General features: G+C 45.0%; 1 protein-coding gene across 4 annotated transcripts in view; it reads left to right on the forward strand.

The window, feature by feature from the left end:
* The window catches only part of tmprss4a (transmembrane serine protease 4a), a 14,401-nt gene extending 5,181 nt beyond the window's left edge, over window positions 1-9,220 (forward strand). Inside the window, exons 2-14 of one of the 4 annotated variants that reach the window (XR_014610301.1) lie at window positions 2,237-2,291; window positions 2,476-2,619; window positions 3,009-3,161; window positions 3,598-3,724; window positions 3,847-3,966; window positions 4,988-5,031; window positions 6,296-6,458; window positions 6,854-7,020; window positions 7,435-7,530; window positions 7,687-7,829; window positions 8,049-8,198; window positions 8,370-8,722; window positions 8,817-9,220. Coding sequence is in view for 1 of the 4 variants with exons in the window: in XM_084148566.1 (XP_084004692.1) it covers window positions 2,237-2,291; window positions 2,476-2,619; window positions 3,009-3,161; window positions 3,598-3,724; window positions 3,847-3,966; window positions 4,988-5,031; window positions 6,296-6,458; window positions 6,854-7,020; window positions 7,435-7,530; window positions 7,687-7,829; window positions 8,049-8,198; window positions 8,370-8,381 (1,374 nt within the window). In the remaining 3 variants the exon portion in view is untranslated. Of the gene's footprint in view, window positions 1-2,236; window positions 2,292-2,475; window positions 2,620-3,008; window positions 3,162-3,597; window positions 3,725-3,846; window positions 3,967-4,987; window positions 5,032-6,295; window positions 6,459-6,853; window positions 7,021-7,434; window positions 7,531-7,686; window positions 7,830-8,048; window positions 8,199-8,369 lie in introns of all 4 variants that reach the window. The other 3 variants (XR_014610302.1, XR_014610303.1, XM_084148566.1) reach the window with 3 other exon arrangements.
* Window positions 9,221-18,225: the final 9,005 nt, after the last annotated feature.

Genomic DNA, 18,225 nt, shown 5'->3' on the forward strand with positions numbered 1-18,225 from the left:
GTTGAACTGGCTTAACTTCCTGTTTCTCTTCTCTGCCACCTCAGTACTCTACCGTCCATTCTTTGTTTCTTCTCCTCTTTGTGAACCAATATCCTTATCACAAAGCATGCTCATACTGACCTGGAATATAGTTCTTGTTACAATACACTACGTGGATGTCACGATCGTCATAATGAGTGACCAGGGCGCAGCGTGAGTGAGTTTTGACGAGTTGTGAACATCTCTTTAATAGTGTACTTAGCAACACGATACAAATAACCAAAACAACAAAACGAACGTGAAGTCCTCAGTCATACACAAACCTACACGAACAAGATCCCACGAATCACAAGTGCACAAAAGGCTGCCTAAGTATGGTTCCCAATCAGAGACAACAAGCAACAGCTGATTCTCGTTGCCTCTGATTGAGAACCACCCCGGCCAACATAGAAACACATAACCTAGAACAGAACATAGAAAACGAAACATAGACACAACACAAAGAAACTAACACCTGGCTCAACATACAAGAGTCCCCAGAGCCAGGGCGTGACAGTGGAGAGTCCACCAACCAGCACTGTCTCCATGACTCATGCAAATTATACCAAATCTTTCTCTGTGTGTGAGTGTGTTATTCAAATCAACATTTACATACTGTGAGTGTGCACAGGAATGCACACTCACACACTCAGTGTTGTGTGTTATTGTTATCTTATTGGAGCGATCTGGCATGACTTTGATGTTCTTAAAATTTTTCCTAAATGAGCCAGCATTTTCCTTTATGAAAGACTGATATCAAAACCCTGTAGCCTTCCAAATTATTTTATGTAATGGAAGATTATACAGCAAATTAATCAAATATCAATATGAAACCAGCTTTTTAGGTAAACTAGAATAACTCTGGTCTTACATATGGAAGCACTCCAAGGCAAATGAAACGCAAACCGTTATCTAGCAGTTACTTAATTTGAAGCTTTGCCATAGAACGCTTACAGTCAGCTACAGTGTGTCTGCCTCTCTGATGCACATAGCCTTTGTGTCAAGCTCAGAGATTGTATTTGACAAATGCTTTGACCAGAACAAAATGCTTTGTGAATCTCTTCCTCGCTTATACAAGAGAGTATCAGAGTTTGCTCTGCCTAATTTGACGCCCCCATTGCCTATTCTACGAGGATAAGGTGACCTTCTCCCCAAAAGACACTCCTGCCAAAACCAAAACATGGCCCCAGGACCCTGCCATAGAGAACCAGAACCCCCCCCCCCATTCTCACTAAAGGTATGTGATTTGTGTTAAACCTCATCTCAAAGCTCAGCCCCCAACGCCTTTAGCAACAGGGCGTCTTTAACTGTTTAGGATTGTAAATGTACAGTATATGTATATCTGACTTCTGGTCTTCTTCGCCCTGTCCCTCACTGTAGCCACCACCTGTTTATTTTCCCTCCATACAGTATGACCCTCCTTATCTGCATGATAGTGTATTGTATAGTGGTGTCCATATTAGGACAGCCTCAGTGTCAGCAGGACTTGGGTTCACTGTTGCTGAGTGTGTCAGGAAGAACCAGGTGGCAGTTTGTAGACTGTATTGGTGTGGTGACAGATTTGTACAGTATTTGTGGACCAGTTGGAGAGATTGGACAAAATAGCCAATACTGTAGATACCTAACAGACTGTTTGAGACACCAGTCATTGGTTTTTTGGGATGTTGTTGTTTCACCAGTGAGCAGGTTTCATTCAATGAGACAATGACTTATGACTCATGAGAGTTATGATGGCAGGTACTTGTGAACCACACCCACACCCGAGCCTGTGTCATATGACTATCTCTGTCCCTGTGTCGGACTGACATGGGAATTGTGCCCACAGCACTAGGAGTGACAGTCAAACACAACTTTGTGATGGGAGGCACACTGTGTTGTTTGTGTGTGTGTGTGTGTGTTCCTGATCCAATCTGTCATGCCTCTCCTCTCTAGACCCTAGAAGCTCACAATCTTACACCCTGTCACACGTTCTGCACTGAGCACATTATGATCCACTTTGTCTCATTCTCTCTCTCTCTCTCCCTCTCTCTCTCTCTCTCTCTCTCTCTCTCTCTCTCTCTCTCTCTCTCTCTCTCTCTCTCTCTCTCTCTCTCTCTCTCTCTCTCTCTCTCTCTCTCTCTCTCTCTCTCTCTCTCTCTCTCTCTCTCTCTCTCTCTCTCTCTCTCTCTCTCTCTCTCTCTCTCTCTCTCTCTCTCTCTCTCTCTCTCTCTCTCTCCAGACTGACACCTGGCTTGCAGAAGAAAGCAATATACCATTAAATCCTAGACAACAAGGTAAGCCATTGTAGTGGAATTTATTAATTTTGCAATCATATTGCACAAGTGTTGCATAATATGCAATATCATACTGTCCAATTATACCAATTATATCATACTGTCCAATTATTATTAAATGTGTCCTATATTTTAAATAGCTCCAAAATGCTGATTGTTCTTTCTCTATCTTCCTCTCCCTCAGTTGTAGTGCAGCCTGGTCGAAAAAGAAAGCTCATGACGGCTCCGAATTCCCAGAAAGAGAAGTCCTCGTCGAGGAAGAGGGTCCTGATCACTGTGTTGATGGTACTGGTAACGCTGGGGATCCTGGTCACAGCTGGCTACTTCAGTGAGTCCAGCTTCAACATCCATCATAACGCATCCCAAATGGCACCCCTATTCCCTACATAGTGCACTACTTTTGAACAGGGCCCATATGGATCAAGAGTAGTGCAGTCAAAAGTATTGCACTATGTAGGGTATAGTGTGCCGTTTGGGACACAACCCATATCTACACCCTCTCCTCCCCTTAGCTAACACAAGACATACTAGTACCTCTCCCCCCGTACAAATGCTCAATGATTCAAAATCAAACTACAGCAACATTTTTAAATTTGATTCCCCAAAATGTTTGTGAATGTATTATTTCAGTCAGCAAACAATATATTTTAATAACCTGTCCCTATCTTCTGTCTCTCCTCCTCTCATCCATCTTCCCCCCTTCCTTTCTGTCCCCAGTCGCGCAGCTGATCAACAGCAATTACTTCTTCTGCTCCCGGTCGGTGAAGTTCATTCCCCTGGACAAAGCGTGTGATGGGATAGCAGACTGTTCAGGAGGAGAGGACGAGCTCACCTGTGTGACCTTCATGACTGTCAACACTACCTTCCCAGGTAAACAAACACACATACACATGCACAAACACACACACACACCACACACACACACGGACAGGTACTCAAACACACCACTCCATCTATAAATCTTTATACATCTGTCTTTATGTGACTTCTATGTGCTTCATCGCATTCTTATTCTGTCTCTGTCTCTGTCTCTGTCTCTGTCTCTGTCTCTCTCTCTCTCTCTCTCTCCTCTCTCTCTCTCTCTCTCTCTCTCTCTCTCTCTCTCTCTCTCTCTCTCTCTCTCTCTCTCTCTCTCTCTCTCTCTCTCTCTCTCTCTCTCTCTCTCTCTCTCTCTCTCTCTCTCTCTCTCTCTGTGTCTCTCTCTCTGTGTCTCTCTCTCTCTCTCTCTCTCTCTCTCTCTCTCTCTCTCTCTCTCTCTCTCTCTGTGTCTCTCTCTCTGTGTCTCTCTCTCCATCTCTCTGTGCAGTGCGTCTGGTCTCTGAGCAGAGTGTTCTCCAGATCTACAGTGCTGGGACAGGATGGAGGAGTGTGTGTGGTGAGGACTGGACCCAGCAGCACACAGAGAAAGCCTGTCAACAGCTGGGCTACACCAAGTGGGTCTCCTCCCTCCCTAACTCACTCATCACTGAGCAACTTAGCTACAGTTTCCCCTTTAAATATTCAGTTTCTCCTAAATGTCTTTAAAATGTCTCTCTGTCTCCACTCGTTCCCACAGTAAACCCATCAGTAGTACCATCTCAGTGAAGAACTTGTCCCTGTCCCTGAAGACAGGACCGTTCTCAGGGGTCAGGGTCTCAGCCAAAACCACCCCCATTTACCAGACTGTCATTGACCGGTAAGCATTAGAAGATGGGTTATATTGAGCCTGTTACTGTGGTGTGACTCTACTGTTTCTAGATCTAGTTTCAACAGAAAGGTGAACGGATCAGTAATATATATATATACAGTTTTTGGTATCAAATATGGATGGATAACTATCTTGATCAACGCAGTAAATGGAGAATTGAAACAAGTCTAAAGAAATTTTCCCCACTTTGGTTACTTCTGTCTGTGCCTCTCTTATGGTACTTGTCTTATTTTTGCCAGGCCTAAATTTAACTGCCTTGTAAAATAAAGGTAAAATAAAAATAAATGACTATGTTGACCATGCAGCTATGTCTGCGTCACTGTTACACTGTTCACTATGCAGTGTTTGTGTTGATTCACTGGCATCCCACTGCCACTGCTTGTAGTAAGATGGCAGTTAGGCTCAGGCAGTTGTGACATGGTAAATAGAATGCATGACTGCCACCCTGTCTGTTTACTCTAAAACAGCCCAAGGCAAAAAAAACAAACAGATTAAACTTCCCCTTTATTCTCTCCTTCTGTTTCCTTTTATTGTCTCTCTCTACTTGTGATGCGCACCACTGCATCATCTCTCTCTCTCTCTCTCTCTCTCTCTCTCTCTCTCTCTCTCTCTCTCTCTCTCTCTCTCTCTCTCTCTCTCTCTCTCTCTCTCTCTCTCTCTCTCTCTCTCTCTCTCTCTCTCTCTCTCACTCTCTCTCTCTCTCTCTTTCTCTCTCGTTGTGTGTCTCTGACTATGACGTACTCTCTGTTTTTCTGACACAAACAATTTGGGAGTTTCTGTTCTCCCACATCCTTGTTTCAATAATTAGAGGAAACAAGAAGTACGAGTATGTTATGTCTGACAGACACTAAACCAACACTGAAGACTAACTCTCGAATTGGACTCTTTGTCTACCTATTATGTTTGGTAATCATGTTTTGGGTGTGTTTCTATGCATACAACGTGATGTGTACAGTATGTACCGTGTGTACGTACTTTGTGTTGAATTCCCCTCCTTGTTTGATTCCAGCCAGGTTTGTAACTCAGGATCCGTGATCTCCCTGACCTGCTCCGGTAAGCCCTTCCCCTTCCTCTGCCTCTGATACTCCACCTCACACTCTGTCACCCCCCTGTCCCCCTATTCTGGACTCCCCACTCCTTCCCCTCGACAAATAATTGGAAAAGACTGAGTGATATTCATCATCCAAGTTCTCCAGGAGTTGAGTTATACACAAGAGATAGAGACAGAAAGACTGAGACACAGACAGACAGACAGACATGTTCAAATCAAATCAAATGTTATTTGCCACATGCGCCGAATACAACAGGTGTAGACCTTACAGTGAAATGCTTACTTACAAGCCCTTAGCCAACAATGCAGTTTTAAGAAAAAAAGTGTTAAGTAAAACAAATTGAAAAGTAAAAAATTTATAAATAATAATAATGAAAGAGCAGCAGTAAAATAACAGTAGCGAGCCTACATACAGATGTACTATAGAAGTACAGAGTCAATGTGCGGAGGCACAGGTTAGTCGAGGTAATTTAGGTAATATGTACATGTAGGTATAGTTAAAGTGACTATGCATAGATAATAAACAGAGAGTAGCAGCAGCGTAAAAGAGGGAGTGGGGGACAATGCAAATAGTCCGGGTAGCCATTTGATTAGCTGTTCAGGAGTCTTATGGCTTGGGGGTAGAAGCTGTTAATAAGCCTTTTGGACCTAGACTTGGCGCTCCGGCACTGCTTGCCATGCGGGAGCAGAGAGAACAGTCTATGACTAGGGTGGCTGGAGTCTTTGACAATTTTTAGGGCCTTCCTCTGACACCGCCTGGTATAGAGGTCCTGGATGGCAGGAAGCTTGGCCCCAGTGATTTACTGGGCCGTACGCACTACCCTCTGTAGTGCCTTGCAGTTGGATGCTGAGCAGTTGCTATACCAGGCAGCGATGCAACCAGTCAGGATGCTTAAGATGGTGCAGCTGTAGAACTTTTTGAGGATCTGAGGACCCATGCCAAATCTTTTCAGTTTCCTGAGGGGGAATAGGCTTTGTTCAGACTACAATCTCCAGCTCTGACAGTGGTGGAGAATGCAGGCAAACTGGACAGGATCCAGGCAACAAGCCACTTTGTAATGGATCAGTGCTTGCATGATTGTCTTACTTTGCTGACAGATAGCAATGCTAACTGCCAAAGGGCTAATTTGAGTTCACCCCCACTGCAAATTCTACATTTACTCGTCAAACTACCTTAGTGTACAAGGCAACTCCTGAGATGCTACCTTAGTTCTTTACAAAACTCTTCAGTGGAACTAAAATGTCTTTCCCCTGTGTGCGTGTCAGACTGTGGAGAGCGGGGGCCATCGGACCGTATCGTGGGGGGTGTGGATGCGTCTATAGAAGACTGGCCGTGGCAGGTGAGCCTGCAGCAGAATGGACAACACACCTGTGGAGGGTCACTGGTGTCACCACGCTGGGTCGTCACAGCAGCACACTGCTTCTCTGGGTCAGTACCACTGGACACCCAATAGGCAGGCAGGTAGCCTAGCATTGGGCCACTGACCGGAAGGTTGCTGGTTTGAATCCCCGAGCCAACCAGGAGAAAAATCTGTCGATGTGTCCTTGAGCAAGGCACTTAACCCTAATTGCTCCTGTAAGTCACTCTGGATAAGAGTGTCTGCTACATGACAAAAATTGAAAATTATATACACTGTAGAATGTGTGAATATCTACTCTGGATATCTACAACTAGCTTAACCAGACATTAACGATCTAACTCTGACCATCCAACGTGGAAAATCCCACAAAGTCTGCAATCGTATAATATGCTTAAGCATCTGGAGATAGAGACAGAGGCCTTGCTGCTAACCCCTGTATCTCTTTCCTCTCCTGGTCCTACAGTAGTAAGAAGGAGCTGAGTCGCTGGCTGGTGGTGTCTGGGAGGACTTACATGGGCTCCATGGGAGGCTCGTATGTAGACAGGATCATACTGAATGGAGACTACAACGCAGCCCGCAATGACTACGATATGGCCATGATGAGGCTGACCAAACCCATCACTGTAGGAAGTATGTCACTTCCCCAACGTTACATTTTAGCAACACACAGACTGTGGTACTGAATTTGCTGGACAATTCCAGGTTTCTCAAAGGCTAGACATAACAAAAGCCCCACATCGACCTATTCTGGTTTGGAATGACTTACCATGAAGAACATTTCTCAGCACTCTCAAAAATGAATGGTACAGCACTACATAATGATATGGAAATATGTACTTGTAAAAGCAGTTTGATTCGAGGAAGAGAGAATGCATTCATGGTAGATTCTGACCTCTAGTGGCCAATTTATCAAACTGTCCATTTCAATGGGTCTTGCAACATGGGAAATCCCTCTAGGGAAATACTGTACATTTAGATTGTAATGAGAGTAGGCTGTGATTTATTTATGAAGAAGTACATTTACAGTTATGTTTCCTCCACCAGACACTCGTCGGCCCGTATGTTTGCCCCCTAAGAACCTGGGCCTGAAGGCAGGAGACTCTATGGCGGTGACAGGCTGGGGCTACCTGGAGGAGAAGGGTGAGCATACAGCAAACAATACTACCCCTTCCCTTTTATCACCCTCTTCATCTCTATCCAATAAGCACATACACTCAAATCATTCTCACATAATGTTAATAGTCACTTTCTCCTCTTCTCCTTCTCATCACTCTGTCATCTTTTCTCTCTCCTCAGGTAAAGTGTCTCCTGTCCTCCAGAAGGCTACCATTCCCCTTATAGACAGTGATCAGTGCTCCAGTCCCACTGTCTACGGTTCCTCAATTACTCCCAGGATGCTTTGCGCTGGTTACCTGGAGGGCAAAGTGGATGCATGTCAGGTATAAAGTAGAATGTTTGCTTTGAGAAAAACAGAAGAGAAACTAAGATAGATTTTGGCGTGAATACATTCAATGCCTTGTCCTGTAAGAAAATAAATGGGAAGACCTTATAACACTCTATTGAGTATTGAATATCCACCCTCAACTTTGGCCACTGGCATACGTGTATAGTGTGTAAGTCCAGTGTACCTAATGCCATTGTGGGGTCATTTGTTGTAGGGAGACAGTGGTGGTCCTCTGGTGTACCTGTCAGGACAATGGCAGCTGGTGGGGGTGGTGAGTTGGGGGGTCGGCTGTGCCAGAGAGGGTCGACCAGGGGTCTACTGCAACGTGGACAGTATGCTCAACTGGATCCACACTGTCATGGAGGTATGTATGCTCACACAGGAGAGGCAAGGAGCTAGTGTATTTTAATATTGTTTATTTTTACTTTGTTCTATGTAAAGTCTAGATGTTATATGCTGCTGCCCTGAAAACAAAGACTAATAATAGTGTATTGTACACTGTAATGGTTTGACCATGTGTACTTTATTGTTCTAGAAAAACCCTTGAAGCCTCAAACCGGGACCAAAAGCCAATGCTCTATTGGGTTGGGGTATCAGAATGGATTTCAGCGGATCTACATTGAGCTCTGTTAGTGGAATGGAAGAGGAATCCTCTTCAAAGTGCAATTTAAAACACCTACAACAATACATAACTCAAACAAACACACACACATGCCCGCACACTCAGATAGGGACAAAAGTGCAAGGACAAAAACACACATGGACACACTCAACACTCCTTCTTTACCATAACAGGTTATTTACGGTGTGGCTTGTGCCATCTTAGGTATCTCAGGGACCACTGACGTGGTAGTGTAACACTGTCGCTTAAGACGACAGTCGGTCTGGGTCTGCGTCCCAAATGGCCCCCTATTGCCTTTATAGTGCACTACTTTTGATCAGAACGCTATGGGGTAAAAGTAGTGCACTATCAAGGGAATAGGGGGCCATTTGGGACATATGGTGCTGAGACATGAACCTCTCTTCAGATTATATGTCAATGGAGGGGCCATTATGCCTCCTCCAATAACCGTCCTGTACATCCCATCATGGATTCACTTGTGCACTTTCAGGTGGTCAGACCTACTCACTGTGTGCCAACATATTTCCAGTGTGCAATTGGAATAATCCCTGCTTGCACCAATATGCACATGTACAAGGTTCTGATTAATGGCGTGTGTTTTTTTTTGACATTGTGAACATTTAGTGTTTCTTTGTATATCTGTAAATATTGTATACTATGTAGAAATGGTTGTCTGTGTAAGATAAGAATGTGTCTTATTGCACGTATTGTTGGCATGTTTGATAAAGGGATGCCTGTGTTCAATAAATAAATTATCAGATTAGGATTGTGATGAACTGTGAGTAATGGGATGTCTCGGCAGTGTCTGATTGTAATGTCTAAACCCTGTATCAATGACATGTAAGCCTGTGTCATCCAGTGGGCTATATGGGGAAGTTACAAGACAGTAGTAACAATAAAGTTACTCCACAGCCACAGCAACAAACCGACACATCTACAACAGTAACTCCTTTTATGCAAACCTTTATTTCCTGTATATATATATATATATATATATATATATATATATATATATATATATATATATATATATACTTTGTTCTACAATCCAGAGAAAAAACTATTGAGGTGCATAGTTATGAGAGGGGAGAATGTGGGACATTATTACAGAAACAGAGGAATAGTAGGTGGTGTTGCACATTCACTTTATAGTTCTTAAAGGAAACATCATATTAGAGACCGAGGAAATTGAGTTCGGTCAGTCATTGACTGCCTCACAGTAAGTGGGTGTGTATGTTTTGGTAGGTAAGAGGGCGAGCTGTTTTCTTCTGCACGAGCCACATTAGCCCTCATACTCAGCTTGGGCTCGACAGTGGTCGTTACAATTTAGCAAGACATTACGGAAGTACAGCACTCTTTAAACCCAATTACAAATAGCAAATGTGCTGTACTTAGTCATCAGTTAGGATGATATTGCAACTTGAGTCCATTCAAGCCTGGCCATCTAGTGACTCCTACCCACAGACAGTAACGCTGTGGGTGAGGCCAGTGTGGGAGTGAAAACAGCCCCTCCTCAGAACCCTGGACAGCTCCTTGGAGTAGAGGATGATGGGTAATAACTGTGTACACCTTTATGTGTGTGTTGTGATCCTAACAGGTAGTAACCTGGCTACCTATGAGCTCAGAGTAAAAGTCCTATCTATTTGACTGTAGAGTAAACTGTGATGTGGGTAGCATGAGTTGGCTACAAATGCACATACATACCCATTGTAATAAGGATTAAAATATATCTTTTTTTTTGCTTGTTTGTTTCACTTGGCCTTGGTGGGCTAAAACAGTGCACAACTGAGCCTTTAGAAAAGGCATTTTAAAATGCAGTTTGGCCAGAGGACGTGTGTTGTACTGTACAGTATACTGCAGGTTGGAGCAGGGGGTGTTCTCTGCACTGGAATGTGGGAAGCAGAGAGCAGACTTCACAAACTCTTGGCTTGGCAGTGTGAGTAGGAGTCGCTCCGGCAGTGGGCTGCAGGAAACCCATATTAGTATCAAATCAGATGATTTTTACATCTATTATATAAGAAGCAGACAATGTTAGGACTGAGTGGACAGATTTATATTTATGTCCACTGACTGTCATTGTTGATCTTTCTGTTGAATAAATATACAGTACATTGTAGCAATGTAATCTACAGTGCATTGTTAGCAAATTGGAGTATTCTTATTTGAGCTGCAGAGAATTCAAAGCTTGTATTAGAGTTGATTGGATTTCCCATGGTAGATCAGTATTTTGATAACATTGAACGTGAGCTATAGCTCTGTATCATTTTCCAGGTTTTTGCTGTAATACTAAAGCAGTGAATCATCATTGGATGCTTCCTGTATTTCTATGTACTGTCACAACGTGCACAGGGTATCAATACTGACGGACACATGACATAATTTGTTTCATTTCATGGTTGTGCAAGTGTGATAAGAGTGTATCAAATAGTGCTTAATAATACTGTTGTGTATCAATACCCATTATACTACCAGCCATGCTGTTAGTCTGTGTTGCCTGAGACGTTGGTTCACAGGGTGAGTTGTGTGGATCTGCCACGGTGATGCAGGCTTGAGCTGATTGCTGCTTTTAGTCTAACATAACATGCGGTCCACAATGCATCACTGCGGCTATGCGACTGCCTCCAGAGAAGCACTACACTGGGCATGCTCACTGCTGCACCCCACAGCTCAGACATGCACAATCAAGCTCATAGCTTGTGGATATCAGCTCAGACATGGCTAGTCGAGCTCAGAGCTTGTGGAACTGCACATACTGAGGGGCTTGAACAGACAGTGTTCTCCTAGAGATACTGAAGCAGTGAACAGTGAAGGATAACTCTGTACTTAGTAACACACAAGACATTCAATACTGATGGTAGTTTTGGACATTCTCGGATCTGATTAAAGTTACAGGAGGGACAATGAATACAAACACATTAACTAGCCTTATAGATCATTTTCTTCATCGACATGATCCTTCTGAATACATCAACAGAGGCTTGATTATACAAAGACACTAAAAGACAAGGATCAACTGAATAGTATTGCTTTTCTCCCAGAGGCAGGCTTTGCGCGCTTTTCTCCAATGTCAAAGGAGTAATGGTTCACTGACTTTACATGGAACCAATAATGTGTGTGTGTGTGTGCATGTCTCTGTGTGTCTCTGGTTTTCTACGGGGTAATACAATGGACAGGAGAGCCACCATTGACCAACACGGGGTTCGTAACAAATACAAACAGTTGGTACATCAGTGCATAGAACAGGCAGCACGCCACCATACCCAATATCTAGGTTCATGAGCTGGTTATTGCATCATCTGTTTTACTACCACAATAGCAAATTAAAGTTGTCAACCTTATTGCTTCTATTAAACATCGGTACGTATGTGTCACACCCTTATCTGTTTCACCAGTCTTTGTGATTGTCTTCACCCCCCTCCAGGTGTCGCCTATCTTCCCCATTATCCCCAGTGTATTTATCACTGTGTTCTCTGTTTGTCTGTTGCCAGTTCGTTTTGTTTTTCGTCAAGCCTACCAGCGTTTTTCCCCTTGCTCCTGTCTTTCTCAAGTTCTTGTTTTCTAGTTTTCCCGGGTTTGACCATTCTGCCTGCCCTGACCCTGAGCCTGCCTGCCGTTCTGTACCTTGTCACACCACACTGGATTACTGACCTCTGCCTGCCCTTGACCTGTCGTTTGCCTGCCCCCTGTTTTTGTAATAAACTTTTGTTACTTTGACACTGTCTGCATTTGGGTCTTCTCCTGAAACGGGATAGTACGAACTGGCCATGACTGACCCAGCAGACTCGGACCAGCTCTTTCCTCTCAAGAAGCCACCTCCCCCGGAGGTAGCGTACCTTATCACACTGATGTCCGGCGAGGGCTCTCGCCTGGGCTATGGCAGTGTGGAAACAACAGTCGGCCGTATGCTTCATTCTGGAGGAGTTCATGCGGGAGGTAAAGAAGGTTTTCGATGCCCGGAATTATTCCAGCTTCAGCAAGAATCCCGCAGTGTGGCAGACTATGCAGTGGATTTCCGCACATTGGCAGCAGAGTGTGCCTGGAACCCGGAAGCGCTGTTCAACACATTCCTACACAGAGTATCGGAGGAAGTTATGGACGAGCTTGCAGTCCGGGAACTACCGGCGGATCTCGACTCACTCATCGCCTTGACCATTCGGAATGAGAGGAAGTCCGATTCCACCTCGCCTCCGAGGCATCCCAGCCTTTCAGCCGCTCCAGGGGGCCAACATGTTCTCCAAGCTAGACCAACGGAACGCCTACCACCTGGTGCGGATACAGGAGGGGGACAAGTGGAAGACTGCCTTCAACACGGTAAGCAGTTAAGACGAGTATCTGGTCATACCATTTGGCCTTACCAGCGCTCCAGCTGTGTTCCAGGCCTTGGTTAATGATGTTCTCTGCGACATGTGGAACCGGTTCGTCTTCGTCTACCTCGACGACATCCTCGTCTTCTCCTGCTCCTCCCAAGAACACATGCTCCACTTCTGACATGTCCTCCAACGCTTCCTGGAGAACCAGCTTTTCGTGAAAGTGGAGAAATGTGAATTCCATCGCTACACCATCCCCTTCCTGGGCTACATCATCGCTGCAGGGAGTGTACAGATAGATCCTGGGAAGGGGAGAGCGGTGGTTGATTGGTCCCAGCCTACGTCCAGAGTGCAGTTGCAATGTTTCCTGGGATTCGCCAACTTTTATCGCCGCTTTATCCGGGGTTACAGCACTCTGGTTTCCCCCCTGTCTGCACTTACCTCTCCCAAGGTTCCGTTCACATGGTCCCCAGCTGCTGACATGGCAATCTGTGCACAGAACAAGACTCCTCGGCAAGCTCCGGCTGGTCTCCTCCAACCTCTGCTTGTTCCTCACCATCCCTGGTCTCACATATCCCTGGACTTTGTCACGGGTCTTCCCCCATCTGATGGCAACACCGCCATCCTGACTGTTGTGGACTGGTTTTCCAAAGCCGCCCAATTAATTCCTCTCTCCAAACTATCCTCCACCAAAGAGACGGCCCAGCTCATGGTGCAGCACGTCTTCCGGATCCATGTACTTCCAGTGGACATGGTCTCCGACCGGGGTCCTCAGTTCTCGGCCCGGTTCTGGAAGGCGTTCTGCACACTCAATGGGTCGTCGGCCAGCCTATCCTCCGGTTTTCACCCTCAGTCCAACGGCCAGTCGGAGCGAGCCAACCAAGACCTGGAGACGACTCTCCGCTGCCTGGTCTCCGACAACCCCACCACCTAGAGCCAGCAACTAGTGTGGGTCGAATACGCCCCCAACACCCTTCCCTGCTCTGCCACAGGTCTTTTGACCTTTGAGTGTTCCCTGGGTTATCAGCCCCCGCTCTTCCCGGAGCAAGAGGAAGAGGTCGTCATACCCTCGGCCCAGATGGTGTCCGCCGCTGTCGTCGTACCTGGAGGAGAGCCCAGTCGGCTCTTCTCAAGACCACCTCCAGGTTTCGACGACAAGCGGACCGCCACCGTACCCCGGCTCCCAGGTATCGTCTCGGGCTGTCCACCTGAGATCTGCCCCTCTGGGTGGAGTCCCACACATTTCCCCCATCTCCAGGATCATTAGCCCCTCTGCTGGTCTTCTGTTGCCCCGTACCCTCCATATACATCCCACTTTTCATGTGTATAGGGTCAAACCCATGTCTCACAGCCCTTTGTCTCCTGTTTTCTAGTTTTCCATGTTTTGAGCATTATGCCTGCCCTGACCATGGGCCTGCCTGCCGTTCTGTACCTTGTCACACCACCCTGGATTATTTACCCTGACCCTGAGACTGCCTGCCGTTCTGTACCTTTTGGACTCTGATCTGGATTACTGACCTCTGCCTGCCCTTGACCTGTCGTTTGCCTGCCCCTTGTTTTTGCAATAAACTTTTGTTACTTCGACACTGTCTGCATCTGGGTCTTCTCCTGAAACGTGATAGTATGAATAATTCCATATGTGTTGTTTCCTAGTTTTGATGTCTTCACTATTATTCTACAATGTAAAAAATTGTAGAAATAAAGAAAAACCCTTGAATGAGTAGGTGTGTCCAAACTTTTGACTATTACCTTGTGTTCTCTAAAGCTAAGACGTTACATGGCAAAAGTAAGTCCAGTGCCACTACTACATCCATCAAATGATCATATAGAATCAAAATCACAACCATGGGATATTGGTATGGCAGTGCCATGTCTGAAATTATTCCCTGGCTCTCCATGTCACCAGGGCCCCTGGTATATAAAAAAAAAAAAGGTACTGTAGGTCAAGTGATATGGAAGACCTTTCCAAACGTGCTAACCTCAACATGGTGAGGGAATAGAAGGAGGAGGTCTAGAATGGATTATCCCTAGAATGGTTTATCCCTAGAATGGATTATCCCTAGAATGGATTGTCCCTAGAATGGATTATCCCTAGAATGGATTATCCCTGGACAGACTAGTTGTCCATCTCTAACTCTTTATCTCACTATCACCACACACAATATGGTTATAATCAACCAGGCAACCATCACCCTCCCTGCAAAGTCTACTAGCACACCTCTCTATATTCCTCACATCAACCACATTCTAGATATTCATAAGGATACTCTATATGAGTAAAGTGCCTATAATACCCTTCCTAAGTCTACAGCACCAACCTCTCCCTAAACCCCTGTACATTTTATTATCTTAGGGCGAGGAGAGGTGTGGAGAGGAGATGGAGGGGCCTATTTTCATCTCAGATGAATAAACCCTACGAAGTGGACATTCATTTATAGTTCTAGCTCTTCAATTACAATGTTACTTTATACACATATAGATGTAGAGAGGCGTGGTTGTCATTTCAAATGGCAACTGTGAGTTTGAAATAAATACATTTAAACAGATAAATTATGGCTTTGCCTAGTTTCTCATGGGATATGATCGCTTTGAGAATTGCATGATTTTCATTAGCGAGGCAATATCACATTAATTATTGAGGGGACAGAGTCATAAGGGAATGCTTTGATGAGTGACAATGGATCTTTGTAGAACTTGAGTCATTGCGTTCCATAGCTCAAACTCATACTCCCACAGCTGTCTCTATTTTGGAGCACAACAGTGGATATTCATAAAGAATCATGCATATCAGTAGTGGGCCTTTTGGTTCATATGGCGACGGATTTGAATACATCAAGGGGTATCGATGATGAGTCAGCTTGGTAGTTGGCATCAGAGTCATCAATACAATGTTTTGCAGAATTGAAGTTGGAGGGCATTATCCTGTAATAGGCCAATAGCCACATTAACATGTTAGTCCTATGGGGGTTTACATCAAATTAAGTGGATATAAATAAACTGCAAGTAGCCTACAGATTCACTATACATACAGGCCAGGTGAGGACAGAACCCTAGACAGCAGTCTTCCCTGTGGTATATATATAAACAACATTCACATGCTAAAAAAATGCATTGGTTATTTGTTAGAAGCAGCATCATAAACGTTAATTCATTTCTATAGGGAAATGGTTTCTGGGAATAGTCTTTAGTTTAGGTTTTGATCTTTATATATTTTCTGTGTTTTTTTGTGTGGTTTTTTTGTGTGGTTTTCACAGCGGTTTTAAGGCTACCTAAAAGCGAAGGGAGCGGGAAGTGAAAACAGGCACCTGTGTTTCATCTAATGCAAAAATGAATCCAACCAGTTTCGGGCTGGATCTATTCTACACTCCAATGACTCCCTTCTGCTTCTCCTTTATCACATTCCATTCCTCCGCAGTGGCATTGTCCTCATAACCAGCCCACTGCTTTGCCTGCCAAAGCTTCAGAACAGTATTTGTATTCAGTTTGCAGATCTAATGAAGAGTCTTGACCTCAGGAACTGTAGCAGTTGTTGATAATAGTGGTAAACATCTTTCAGTTACTGTATATCCTATTGAATAGGCACAATTGATACTGTATGGAATTTGTTCTGCATCATCTTTAAAGGAATAACCTTTTTGTCAAAAATGGACTGTAAACATTACCTTCCTAGTTAAAGGAGGGAAGCTGTTTGCTCCCTGTAAAAGGTTTGCAGAGAGTACAAAGAATCTCCATCGGGCAGTAGGCTACCTTAAATATGTGTCTTAATCAAAAGAGCTGTACAGATGGTCAGAGTATATTGTGCTGTTGTAGAGCATAAAATATGGCAGTTAGTACAACTTGGCAGTGTGTGAGTTACTGTGTGTGTGTGTGTTTTTATGCAGGTTGGCATTTATTGGGATGAATCTTGTCCTGCAGGCAGCTCTGCAGGATGGTCACTATCTGGCCTAGCCACAAAGTCATAAAATCTGATTTTAAACCAGAGGAGGCTGGTGGGAAGAGCTATAGGAGGACGGGCTCATTGTAATGACTGGAATGGAATAAATGGAAAAGTATCAAACACATTAAACTTATGGAAACCACGTTTGACTCCATTCCATTTATTCCATTCCAGCCATTACAATGAGCCCATCCTCCTCCAGCGCCTCCCACCAGGCTCCTCTGTTTTAAACCTAACCTTAACCCTGACCTTAATTACACTGTTAACCTTATGCCTAACCCTAACCTTAAATCTAGCGGAAACCGCTCAGCTCTGCCCCGAAGACAATTTTCATCCCAATAAACATCAACCTGCTGTTTTTATGTGGTGTAAATGAATGAGTAACTGGTGAGACGTCGATGTTGATTCCAGAAATGTTCGTAAATAGGCTTTGAGCCGATTAGATCAATACTTCAATAAACCCCAATCTGGATACACAATATTTAGGGTGTGTCATTGGAGTGTGTCTGATCCAGCCCTGATCACCTATCTTGTTCCCCAAATCTCAAGCACAATTTAAAATATACAATTTATAGTGATCAGGGCTAGTACGAACTGGCCATGACTGACCCAGCAGACTCGGACCAGCTCTTTCCTCTCAAGAAGCCACCTCCCCCGGAGGTAGCGTACCTTATCACACTGATGTCCGGCGAGGGCTCTCGCCTGGGCTATGGCAGTGTGGAAACAACAGTCGGCCGTATGCTTCATTCTGGAGGAGTTCATGCGGGAGGTAAAGAAGGTTTTCGATGCCCGGAATTATTCCAGCTTCAGCAAGAATCCCGCAGTGTGGCAGACTATGCAGTGGATTTCCGCACATTGGCAGCAGAGTGTGCCTGGAACCCGGAAGCGCTGTTCAACACATTCCTACACAGAGTATCGGAGGAAGTTATGGACGAGCTTGCAGTCCGGGAACTACCGGCGGATCTCGACTCACTCATCGCCTTGACCATTCGGAATGAGAGGAAGTCCGATTCCACCTCGCCTCCGAGGCATCCCAGCCTTTCAGCCGCTCCAGGGGGCCAACATGTTCTCCAAGCTAGACCAACGGAACGCCTACCACCTGGTGCGGATACAGGAGGGGGACAAGTGGAAGACTGCCTTCAACACGGTAAGCAGTTAAGACGAGTATCTGGTCATACCATTTGGCCTTACCAGCGCTCCAGCTGTGTTCCAGGCCTTGGTTAATGATGTTCTCTGCGACATGTGGAACCGGTTCGTCTTCGTCTACCTCGACGACATCCTCGTCTTCTCCTGCTCCTCCCAAGAACACATGCTCCACTTCTGACATGTCCTCCAACGCTTCCTGGAGAACCAGCTTTTCGTGAAAGTGGAGAAATGTGAATTCCATCGCTACACCATCCCCTTCCTGGGCTACATCATCGCTGCAGGGAGTGTACAGATAGATCCTGGGAAGGGGAGAGCGGTGGTTGATTGGTCCCAGCCTACGTCCAGAGTGCAGTTGCAATGTTTCCTGGGATTCGCCAAC

The sequence above is a fragment of the Coregonus lavaretus genome, assembly GCF_964263955.1.
Source record: "Coregonus lavaretus genome assembly, chromosome: 30".
Lineage (NCBI taxonomy): Eukaryota > Metazoa > Chordata > Actinopteri > Salmoniformes > Salmonidae > Coregonus > Coregonus lavaretus.